At 41.6% G+C, this 12,463-nt stretch overlaps 1 protein-coding gene across 1 annotated transcript in view; it reads left to right on the forward strand.

The window, feature by feature from the left end:
- Positions 1 to 12,463, forward strand: part of CACNA1S (calcium voltage-gated channel subunit alpha1 S) — a 1,022,072-nt gene that overhangs the window by 877,989 nt on the left and 131,620 nt on the right. Inside the window, exons 37-39 of the mRNA XM_066600322.1 lie at positions 2,730 to 2,831; positions 3,568 to 3,692; positions 3,776 to 3,907. Of these exons, the coding sequence (XP_066456419.1) occupies positions 2,730 to 2,831; positions 3,568 to 3,692; positions 3,776 to 3,907 (359 nt within the window). The remainder of the gene's footprint in view (positions 1 to 2,729; positions 2,832 to 3,567; positions 3,693 to 3,775; positions 3,908 to 12,463) is intronic.

Raw genomic sequence — 12,463 nt, forward strand, 5'->3', positions numbered from 1 at the left:
CTTCCTACAAAGGGCTCACGTACTTCAAGCCTTCAAGGAGTTCCAGAAAAGCTCCAAATCTACCAGACCAGAAACCCCATTTGAAAAAATGCTGGTTAGTGACCACCCAAGAAATAAATCTATCTCTATTATCCGCAATAGGATCATTACGCCCTACAAACCAGCTTTCCTGGCTTCATGGGAAAGATCTTAAAATCTCCCTCACTGCATCAGATATTAAATTGATCCTACAAACCGCTTTTGGACTCTCACCTTGTATTTTGCTTCAGGAAAGCCATTATAAAATTATGGTCAGATGGTACAAGACCCCACAATGGCTTTATACACACAAATTAGCTAGCCACGATAAATGTTGGAGATGCAACGCGGAAACAGGATCATATTGCCATATCTGGTGGGAGTGTGCGGCATTAACCACATTCTAGAGAGAAATAGGGGAAGTGATACGCCTCCTTAAACCCAATTTCCACATCACAGCAGAGATACTGTTCCTCTGGAGACCCTCGGCGAACTTTCACCCTATAAAAGCTAAACTGTTGGCCTTTCTCTTAGATGCTGCTAAAGCCCTAATCCCTTCTCTCTGGCTTCAGAAAGTACCCCCTACCTTGGCACTTTGGAAATCAAGAGTAGACTCCATATACAACAGGGAGGAACTACATAGTTGGAATACCGGAACACACGAGGGATTTATAAAGACATGGCACCCCTGGAGACAAATTAATTCCTGTAAAGTCCCATCCACTAACTGATAGACGGGGAACGTCGGTAGCGAGGGCCCCTTCTGAGCCCCATTGGCACATATAGGCCACGGCTCTGACCCCCCCCCCCCCACCCTATACCCTCAACCTTACACTCATGCCTTGGAGCGCGGACCCCGGATGTGGAGGGACCACCCAGACTCAATCTACAATCAACCAGAGTGGCGAAACGACCCCCGGGACACACTAGAGGGAAAACCCTCACGAGATGACGTTGTCTTCCTGACGGAGTAGTCAGGTAACCACATCATATGATATGCTGTCTCTCTTGGCTTTCGCATCCCTTCCACCCTACCCCCCTTCCCACATATTTCCCTGCTACCCCTCTCACCTCCCCCTTTATTATTATTATTATTATTGTTTACATCTCTCACACGCAAGGAGTTTGGGTCATACCTGATGTAACATACTGTTTCTTGGGTGCTTAACAGAAGTAACCCTTAGACCCTTTTCTTATTATACATCAGTCTTACTGTCAACAGATGCGTATCCCACTCTTTATTGTTTATTTCTTTCTGGAGATGTGAGATTGTTATGCTTACCTATTATGGAAAACTTCAATAAAACTTGATTTAAAAAAAAAGGACGGACAGACAGACATTCAATTTTATATATATATAGATGAACAGTCACAGATTGTTTATGTTATAATATGTTGTATCTCGGCCCAGACTTTGGACAGTGAAAATGCTAATCATGTCTGAGATGTTACTGTAATGTTGGATGTTTGTCCCGATTTGACTAATAAAACATTTTAAAAAATAGCTTTTTCTACAGTGTATTCAGAGGAAAATGAAATGTGAGATGAGATGTAGAGTGCTAATGTAAACTTTCTACTAAAGGTCTCCAGTCTAACCTAGGAAGAAGTAGAGAGCCGTCTTAAAAAGGTTAAAATAGACAAATCGCCGGGTCCCGATGGCATTTACTGCTGGGTTCTAAGGGAATTAAGTAATGTGATAGACAGACCCTTGTTTCTTATATTTAAGGAATCTGTATAGATGGGGTCTGTTCGACTGGATTGGTGCGTAGCCAATGTGGTGCCAATATTCAAAAAGGGGTTGAAAAATGAATCTGGAAACCCCAGGCTGGAAGATGTTACTTCTTTTGTGGGTAAAATGTTTAGAGGGTTTCTAAAGGAAGTTATCCAGGATTATCCCAAGGAAAAAAAACTGTATAACTCCATATCAGCATGAGTTTTTGAAGGATTGCTACTGTCCATTTGTTTTGAAGAAAAGGAGAGGGGTGATTGTGGCAGATTCCCTATTGAAAGGAACAGACAGCTGTCTGCAGAGCTGACATCACCTCATGAGAGGTGTGATGTATTCCAGGTGCACAAATCAAAGATGTGTATAATAGGCTATCAAGACTCTTCAGTTCTACAGAACAGTACACGTTCCTACTAATACATGTAGGGACAAGTGACACTGCAAAAACAGGACCATGCTACTATCTGCAGACATTGAAGACCTTTGTAGGTAAGTGAAAGAACTAGGAGCACCGCTAGTCTTCTCATCCATCCTTGCAGTGGATGGCCATGGAATAAGGGGATGGAACAGAACTGGCTACATTGATGGTGCTGTCAGCAAGGATTTGGTTTTCTAGACCATGGAGTAAAATAACCTATATGATGGACTCCTTGCTAAAGACTGGTTGCACCTTACAAAGGGAAGAAAGCATATAACAAGTGCCTTGTTACACTGATCAGGAGAGCTTTAAACTAGAACAATATAGAATATTGTAGTCCATCCTTTCTATTTTTTACTTTAGTTGCCCGCCTTTGTACCCGCTCAAGCTCTGATATGTCCTCCTTGAGTACCGGTCCCCAAAACTGGACACAATATTCCATGTGTGTTCTAACCAGTGACTTGTAAAGAGGAAGAACAATGCTCTCTGATGATGATGATGTTGATGTATCTAAAGTTTCTGGTATCATTGGTCTTTGAGCAATCCCTATTCACTGGTTGTTTTTAGGTAACTTTGAACAGAGCAATGAAGAACTGCGAATGATTATAAAAAAAATTTGGAAAAGAACAAGCATGAAGCTCCTGGATCAGGTGATTCCACCAATTGGAGGCAAGTCTTTTTAACATACAGTATGTGATCATCATTCAAACAATATATAAAGCGTACTGTTTGATTGAAGATCAAATGGTAATGGCAATGTCATTGAACAACAGAACAAATTGATTTGAAATGAAAGATGAAAAACATATGGTCCTCATGTATTCTGTCTAGTCAGGAGAGGAGGCAGAGAGGGGGTCGGGAGCTCAGTTCCTGCTCCTGGCTCTTCCAGCCTTCCACCCCCCCCCCCCCCCCCTGCACAAGAGGACAACGTATATCGGCTCGGTGTGAAAACCGAGCCGATATACTTTCGTGTGACTTCACCCTAAGAGGGTATGTTCTTTTTGTGGGACAATAATTTCATTTGAAATTGGAGTTCAGCTGAAAAAAAGGTCTTGTAATGTGACAATAACCATATAGGTTCATGTTTTTACAGTATATCCACCAAGGAAAAGCTGAAAAAGTGGAGCGTTTTTAAAATAAATATCAATGCCTGAATTACATTTGTGCAGAGATGCTCTGTAAAGGCATTTGTAGTGGACTGTGTATGTAGAAACACTGGAAATGTGTAAAGAAATCTCCATCAAGCAGTAAGAAAACCTTTCTGCCAATGGAAGGATGTATGTTTTTTGTCAAAAGGGGCCACTACATACATACTGGCTATTTACATATATGCAATTTTTTGCTGTGGAAACATTCTGTTTTGTTTCTATATTTTTGGATTTTATATCTCTATTTGTTTTTGAAGATGATGAAGTGACTGTTGGAAAGTTTTATGCCATATTTCTAATACAAGAACATTTCCGAAAATTCAAGAAACGTCAGGAGGAATATTATGGATATCGACCTAAGAGAAATGATATAGAGATTCAGGTAGGTGGAATTGAATTACACCCTTCCTAATTTCAGTAATGAAATGCACAATACAGTTCTAACACTGGGGTAATTTGCTACAGGCTGGTTTACGCAATGTTGAAGAAGAGGAGAGAGAAGGTGAACTGAAGCGTACAATATCTGGTGACCTGACACCTGAGGAGGAGTTGGAGAGGGCCATGGTGGAAGCAGCCATTGAGGAAGGAATCTATCGGGTGAGAATTACTTCTATCACTTTCTACACTTGCAGAGTGACAGGTGATCTTTATGAAAAACAAAATGGTCTGCTTCTAAAAAATATCACACATTCTATATTATTGGATGGTTGTATTTAGGAATATGAAGATTATAGTGGTGCAGAATCTCCTGGAAGATGGAACAAAATAAAGCATCAATATAAAACCAAGTTCTATAGGTAGAAAAAGTGTTACAGCTTCTGCCAGAGAACAGAGCTAGGAAATAGATCGACAGCTGTTGGATTAGAAAATGACAAGCGTTGTTTTGCTTAAAGTGGCCCTTAAAGAATCGAGGTGGAGATGAGCGAGCATACTCGTCCGAGCTTGATACTCGTTCGAGTATTAGGGTGTTCGAGATGCTCGTTACTCGTAACGAGTACCATACGATGTTCGAGTTACTTTCATTTTCTTCCCTGAGAAATTTGCGCTTTTCTGGCCAATAGAAAGACAGGGAAGGCATTACAACTTCCCCCTGCAACGTTCAAGCCCTATACCACCCCCCTGCAGTGAGTGGCTGGCGAGATTAGGTGTCACCCGAGTATTAAAATCTGCCCTCCCGCGGCTCGCCAAAGATGCCTTCTGACATAAATCAGGGAAAGTGCTGCTGCTATAGGGAGAGCGTTAGGAGTTATTTTAGGCTTCAAGAACCCCAACGGTCCTTCTTAGGCCATAGAAATCGCAGATCGCACCTATGTGCGATCTGCGATTCCTGTTCTCTTCTCTATATGCGCTCAATGGGGCCGGCGGCAGCAGCGCCGACCCCATTGAGAACATATAGAAGACAAATCATTCTTCTCTGCCACAGCTGTAACAGCTGTGGCAGAGAAGAACGATGTTTGCCCATTGAATTCAATGGAGCCAGCAATACAGCAGGTTCCACTGAAAGCAATGGGCTGCCGGCGATCACGGGATAAATTGTCGGGAAGGGCTTAAATATATAAGCCCTTCCCTGCAACTCATCCAGAAATGTGTTACAATAAAAATATATACCGTATATACCGGCGTATAAGGCGACGGGGCGTATAAGACGACCCCCCAACTGTCACCTTATATGCCGGGAATACAGCGGAGCAAAGAATAAAAATCATTACTCACTTCTCCTGGCGTTCTGCGGTGCTGCTGCAGGCTGACGCTCCCTCCTGGTCTCCGGCAGAGCATTGCTTTCTGGACACAGGGCTTGAAATCCCCGCCTCCAGAAAACACACGTGCCTTCAGCCAATCACAGCCATTCAATGACATCATTGTCATTGGCTGTGATTGGCTGAAGGCACGTGTGTTTTCTGGAGGCGGGGATTTCAAGCCCTGTGTCCAGAAAGCAATGCTCTGCCGGGGACCAGGAGGGAGCGACAGCCTGCAGCAGAACCGCAGAACGCCAGGAGAAGTAATGATTTTTATTCTTTGCTCCGCTGTATTCCCGGCGTATAAGGTGACAGTTGGGGGGTCGTCTTATACGCCCCGTCGCCTTATACGCCGGTATATACGGTATATATTTTTATTGTAACACATTTCTGGATGAATTGCAGGGAAGGGCTTATATATTTAAGCCCTTCCCGACAATTCATCCTGCGATCGCCGGCAGCCCATTGCTTTCAGTGGAACCTGCTGTATTGCCGGCTCCATTGAATTCAATGGGCTAACATCGTTCTTCTCTGCCACAGCTGTTACAGCTATGGCAGAGGAGAACGATCTTTATGCTGACAGTGGGGGGGGGGGGGGGCACTCTTGCCACTATTGTGGCTTAATAGTGGGACCTGGGAACTTGAGGTGCAGCCCAACATGCAGCCCCTCGCCTGCCCTATCCGTTTCTGTGTCGTTCCCATCACTTTCTTGAATTGCCCAGATTTTCACAAATGAAAATCTTAGCGAGCATCGGCAATATACAAAAATGCTCGGGTCGCCCATTGACTTCAATGGGGTTCGTTACTCGAAACGAACCCTCGAGCATCGCGAAAAGTTCGTCCCGAGTAACGAGCACCCGAGCATTTTGGTGCTCGCTCATCTCTAAATCTAGGCAGACCTCGCCTTAAATTGGTAACTATGTGTATATATGATGAACAGCAAAAATAGCAGGGTCCTATGTTGGGTAGAAGAATCTGTGATGATAAATACTCTTGTATAAAGAAAACAAAATAGAAGAAAGCAGAAGGGATACCTTTATTGGCTAACCAGAAAAAAACAGCTTACAGGGTACAAAAACCCCTTCATCACTAACAAATGAAAGACTCAGAGAAAAGCACAACATTTAATGTTACATCAAGACATTGTACACCGGGTGAAACCTCACTAAGGTAAGTCAGAGCAATAAAACTGAGGTTGGTATATTGCTGAAGGGTAAAAGCTGATTAATTATCAGTTTAGAGATTTGGAGGTATGGTTCTTCCACACGGAATGATTATCGTTCAAACGAGTGAAAATTAAAGGGGTTGTCCCGCGGCAGCAAGTGGGTCTATACACTTCTGTATGGCCATATTAATGCACTTTGTAATGTACATTGTGCATTAATTATGAGCCATACAGAAGTTATAAAAAGTTTTTCACTTACCTGCTCCGTTGCTAGCGTCCTCGTTCCCATGGAGCCGACTAATTTTCGCCGTCTAATGGCCAAATTAGCCGCGCTTGCGCAGTCCGGGTCTTCTTCTGTTCTCAATGGGGCTCCGTGTAGCTCCGTGTAGCTCCGCCCCGTCACGTGCCGATTCCAGCCAATCAGGAGGCTGGAATCGGCAATGGACCGCACAGAAGCCCTGCGGTCCACGGAGAGAGAAGATCCCGGCGGCCATCTTCAGCAGCTAAGTAAGAAGTCACCGGAGCGCGGGGATTCAGGTAAGCACTCTCTGGTGTTCTTTTTTAACCCCTGCATCGGGGTTGTCTCGCGCCGAACGGGGGGGGGGGGGTTGAAAAAAGAAAAAAACCCGTTTCGGCGCGGGACAACCCCTTTAATGCTAATCATTCAGTGTAAACACAGCCAATGATCGAATGATGAACAATAAACCATTTAATAACGATAAACCTTTTCGTTTATCATTAATTTTATGCAGACATAAAAATCATTGTTGGCTCGTTCACTAATGGTTGCATTTAAATACCGATCGTTGAGTCAGTCTCACTTATACAGTGAATGTTAATGAATTAACAAGTTCACGTTTGAATGAGCCAATGATGTATCTGCTGGTATAAACAGACTGCATGAGTGAACTCTGGTGTCATTCGCTTATTCAAACGACAAATCAGCAAATCTAAATGGACCCTTACTGATGGTAACTGTCCATGCAATAAATCATCAATCCAAGTATTAGATTCAATCCTCCCCATTTTACAACAAATCTTGATTGAAAAATTGTTGTAAGATTTAATTCCCAAATTTTAATTACTGTCATTTTTCAAATGACCTTTTAGTTTAATGACCTGTTACACTGTGGTCTGATATTGAGAAATGTCTTCCAACAGGTGAATTAAGTTCATCACTGATTTCTGTGCAAATTTATTCTGGACTGCAATATCTGCTTAGTTTCCCAATATCCGTAAGATGAAAAGAAAAGTTGCCCGCGCTCTCAGGACCCGAACCCCTGGATCAGGCTGCAGACATCACTCGCTTCAGCTTTTTATTAGTGCAATTACTGCATACTCAGTGCTGTTATGGTGCAACGCGTTTCGTCGTAACATACGACTTTATCAAGCACAAACAGCATAAAGTTACATATTATTATTTAAAACAACTCACATTTAAGTAGTGGTCATCCTATACATCCCGGTGTGATGATGAGCATCAGTGTCGGCGTCCTCACTGAGCGGAGCGCAGCGGGGGAGGGGGAGGGAGAGGGGTGGGCCATCCGCCCGGTGTCTCTACGCGTAATGACGTCATGACGTCAGACGCTCTCGGGGTGGAGCTATGTCCTCCGTTCTCCGTTTGTTGCATTGCCTGTCAATCAAGGCGCATGCATCCCGATAATGTTAGCTGTGCATTGACGCTTGGCGCCGTACCTGGCTCCTCCTCCTGTGACGTGGATATATTGGTCACACGTGGGGCTCCTTTGTTTACACTGTCTCCTAGGTGACTGCAGGAAACATGCTGTCACCTAGTTTGACCGGGTCTCCTGGTTATATGTACTATGTTCATTTAGACATGCTGACCCAAACCGTTATTTCATACGGTGATTGGGGGATTGCTAGATTGCTCTTATACATATTATAGTCCTCCATGGGCTGTAACCCTTTACCAGCCTCTTACTGGTTTGTTTTTAACCCTTTCTCTGCCAATGGAGGGTATGGGGGAGTGTATATCTTTCTTTAGGTGTTGGATTCAAATTAGAGTGTTTAAAATTAAAACCGGGGTATGGATGCCACCACTTGATGCAGTATATACATGTGTATAAAATACAAATTCATAAAATGCATATGACATGTGTTAAAACTTACTTCTTATATCTATATATATATATATATATATATGAGGGTATATATGTAGTACTTTCTTCTTGTGGTTTTATACTATGTTTTTGTACTAACAGTCGATGTTACGCCCTTCACATTTTCATACAGTAAAATAATGGTAGGCCTATTCGTGCATGTTTAAAGTATCTATATCTTGAGCGGCCTGCTCCATGCAGATATTAACCGATAAATATCTCTATATCGCCTCCATTAAATATTATAGTAATATATATACACATATATGCATGAATTGTCTCATGCGTAAATTATTATTATACTGATACCCATATATAAGAATGTATACATATATACACATCGGTGTATATGGTAGATAAAACTATTACTTAGAAATATTTTTTAATATTTTTTAATAATTTTTTAAAAATTTTTTTAAAATTTTTTTTAAAATAATACCTCAAATTTTCTCTAATACCTCATTTAAGCCGTTAGGTGCGAGTGTGTTTAGCCTAAAGATCCAGTACATCTCCTTCTGTCTGAGCTCCTGTATTGATTTGGAGTCTATGTATTCAAGTGGGGTGATTCTTAAAACCGTACTATCTTTGTCATGTTTATTTAAAAAGTGTTTTGAGACACTGTGTTTTAAAAAACCATTTTTTATATTATTTCTGTGTTTGCTCATTCTGTCTCTCATCACATTAATGGTCCTACCTACATATCTTAGGTTGCATGGACATTCCAACAGGTACACCACTGATTCAGTTTTGCATGTCAGTCGCTGTCTGATCCCTATAGATCCTCCTTCTGCTTCTATTTCCGTTCTTCCATGTGATATGTTCTCGCAGCATTTACATTTTTTATCGCCGCATTTGTACACTCCTTTGGGGCCTTTTTGTGTCTTCTTCCTCCCATATTCCTTGTTTTTCTCCTTCTTTGGGCGTGAGGGGGCTAATATATTCTTTAGAGTTCTATTTCTCCTGAACGTACATATTGGTCTATCAGGTATGGTTTTGTGTAGAAACGGATCCTCTTGTAGCAGCGTCCAGTTTTTTCTCATAATCTTCTTTATGGTACTGAAGTGTTTGCTATACTTCGTAGTAAATGCTGTCCTGAATCTATCATTGGACCTTTCTTTCCTTTCTGTGTTGTCCTGTGCTCTCTTCGTATGCTGGTCGATGTTCACATCCTGATTTTCCATTATTTTTTTGTACGCTGCATCTATTATAGTGCTTGGGTACCCTTTGTTTAGAAATCTCTGTTTGACTTCTTTGGCTTGTTCTTCAAAGTCCTCCATATTGGTGCAATTTCTTCTCACCCTCCTCAATTGCCCATAGGGTACATTTACCTTCCATTGTTTCAAATGGCAGCTGTGGAAGTCCAGATAGCTATTCGTATCCACGGCCTTAAAGTGGGTGCGGGTATAGATTTTCCGTTCCTCCGCCGAGAGCTCTAGATCCAAGTACACTATCTTGTTGGGGTCCGTTGTGTGAGTAAATTTAAACCCGAACTCGTTTTCCATTAGATTGGCGATGAAGTCTTCTAGGTCCTTTTCTTCGCCGTCCCATATTATTATCAAGTCATCTATGTACCTCTTGTACAAGATGATTCTTCTGTCCAAAAAGCGGTTTCTTTCAAAAATCCCCATAACGCAATTTGCATAGCTTGGGGCACAAATTGTGCCCATCGCGGTCCCCATGGTCTGCCTGTAGAAGTCCCCATTGTATGTGAAGAAATTATTGCCCAATATGAATGAGATGGCTTTTAGTAGGAATTCCCTCTGTTTGTTTGGCATGAGGATGGTTTAAATTTACTCACACAACGGACCCCAACAAGATAGTGTACTTGGATCTAGAGCTCTCGGCGGAGGAACGGAAAATCTATACCCGCACCCACTTTAAGGCCGTGGATACGAATAGCTATCTGGACTTCCACAGCTGCCATTTGAAACAATGGAAGGTAAATGTACCCTATGGGCAATTGAGGAGGGTGAGAAGAAATTGCACCAATATGGAGGACTTTGAAGAACAAGCCAAAGAAGTCAAACAGAGATTTCTAAACAAAGGGTACCCAAGCACTATAATAGATGCAGCGTACAAAAAAATAATGGAAAATCAGGATGTGAACATCGACCAGGATACGAAGAGAGCACAGGACAACACAGAAAGGAAAGAAAGGTCCAATGATAGATTCAGGACAGCATTTACTACGAAGTATAGCAAACACTTCAGTACCATAAAGAAGATTATGAGAAAAAACTGGACGCTGCTACAAGAGGATCCGTTTCTACACAAAACCATACCTGATAGACCAATATGTACGTTCAGGAGAAATAGAACTCTAAAGAATATATTAGCCCCCTCACGCCCAAAGAAGGAGAAAAACAAGGAATATGGGAGGAAGAAGACACAAAAAGGCCCCAAAGGAGTGTACAAATGCGGCGATAAAAAATGTAAATGCTGCGAGAACATATCACATGGAAGAACGGAAATAGAAGCAGAAGGAGGATCTATAGGGATCAGACAGCAACTGACATGCAAAACTGAATCAGTGGTGTACCTGTTGGAATGTCCATGCAACCTAAGATATGTAGGTAGGACCATTAATGTGATGAGAGACAGAATGAGCAAACACAGAAATAATATAAAAAATGGTTTTTTAAAACACAGTGTCTCAAAACACTTTTTAAATAAACATGACAAAGATAGTACGGTTTTAAGAATCATCCCACTTGAATACATAGACTCCAAATCAATACAGGAGCTCAGACAGAAGGAGATGTACTGGATCTTTAGGCTAAACACACTCGCACCTAACGGCTTAAATGAGGTATTAGAGAAAATTTTAGGTATTATTTAAAAAAAATTTTTTTAAAAATTTTTAAAAAATTATTAAAAAATATTAAAAAATATTTCTAAGTAATAGTTTTATCTACCATATACACCGATGTGTATATATGTATACATTCTTATATATGGGTATCAGTATAATAATAATTTACGCATGAGACAATTCATGCATATATGTGTATATATATTACTATAATATTTAATGGAGGCGATATAGAGATATTTATCGGTTAATATCTGCATGGAGCAGGCCGCTCAAGATATAGATACTTTAAACATGCACGAATAGGCCTACCATTATTTTACTGTATGAAAATGTGAAGGGCGTAACATCGACTGTTAGTACAAAAACATAGTATAAAACCACAAGAAGAAAGTACTACATATATACCCTCATATATATATATATATATATATATATATATATATATATATAGATATAAGAAGTAAGTTTTAACACATGTCATATGCATTTTATGAATTTGTATTTTATACACATGTATATACTGCATCAAGTGGTGGCATCCATACCCCGGTTTTAATTTTAAACACTCTAATTTGAATCCAACACCTAAAGAAAGATATACACTCCCCCATACCCTCCATTGGCAGAGAAAGGGTTAAAAACAAACCAGTAAGAGGCTGGTAAAGGGTTACAGCCCATGGAGGACTATAATATGTATAAGAGCAATCTAGCAATCCCCCAATCACCGTATGAAATAACGGTTTGGGTCAGCATGTCTAAATGAACATAGTACATATAACCAGGAGACCCGGTCAAACTAGGTGACAGCATGTTTCCTGCAGTCACCTAGGAGACAGTGTAAACAAAGGAGCCCCACGTGTGACCAATATATCCACGTCACAGGAGGAGGAGCCAGGTACGGCGCCAAGCGTCAATGCACAGCTAACATTATCGGGATGCATGCGCCTTGATTGACAGGCAATGCAACAAACGGAGAACGGAGGACATAGCTCCACCCCGAGAGCGTCTGACGTCATGACGTCATTACGCGTAGAGACACCGGGCGGATGGCCCACCCCTCTCCCTCCCCCTCCCCCGCTGTGCTCCGCTCAGTGAGGACGCCGACACTGATGCTCATCATCACACCGGGATGTATAGGATGACCACTACTTAAATGTGAGTTGTTTTAAATAATAATATGTAACTTTATGCTGTTTGTGCTTGATAAAGTCGTATGTTACGACGAAACGCGTTGCACCATAACAGCACTGAGTATGCAGTAATTGCACTAATAAAAAGCTGAAGCGAGTGATGTCTGCAGCCTGATCCAGGGGTTCG

This window comes from Eleutherodactylus coqui, chromosome 4 (assembly GCF_035609145.1).
Source record: "Eleutherodactylus coqui strain aEleCoq1 chromosome 4, aEleCoq1.hap1, whole genome shotgun sequence".
Lineage (NCBI taxonomy): Eukaryota > Metazoa > Chordata > Amphibia > Anura > Eleutherodactylidae > Eleutherodactylus > Eleutherodactylus coqui.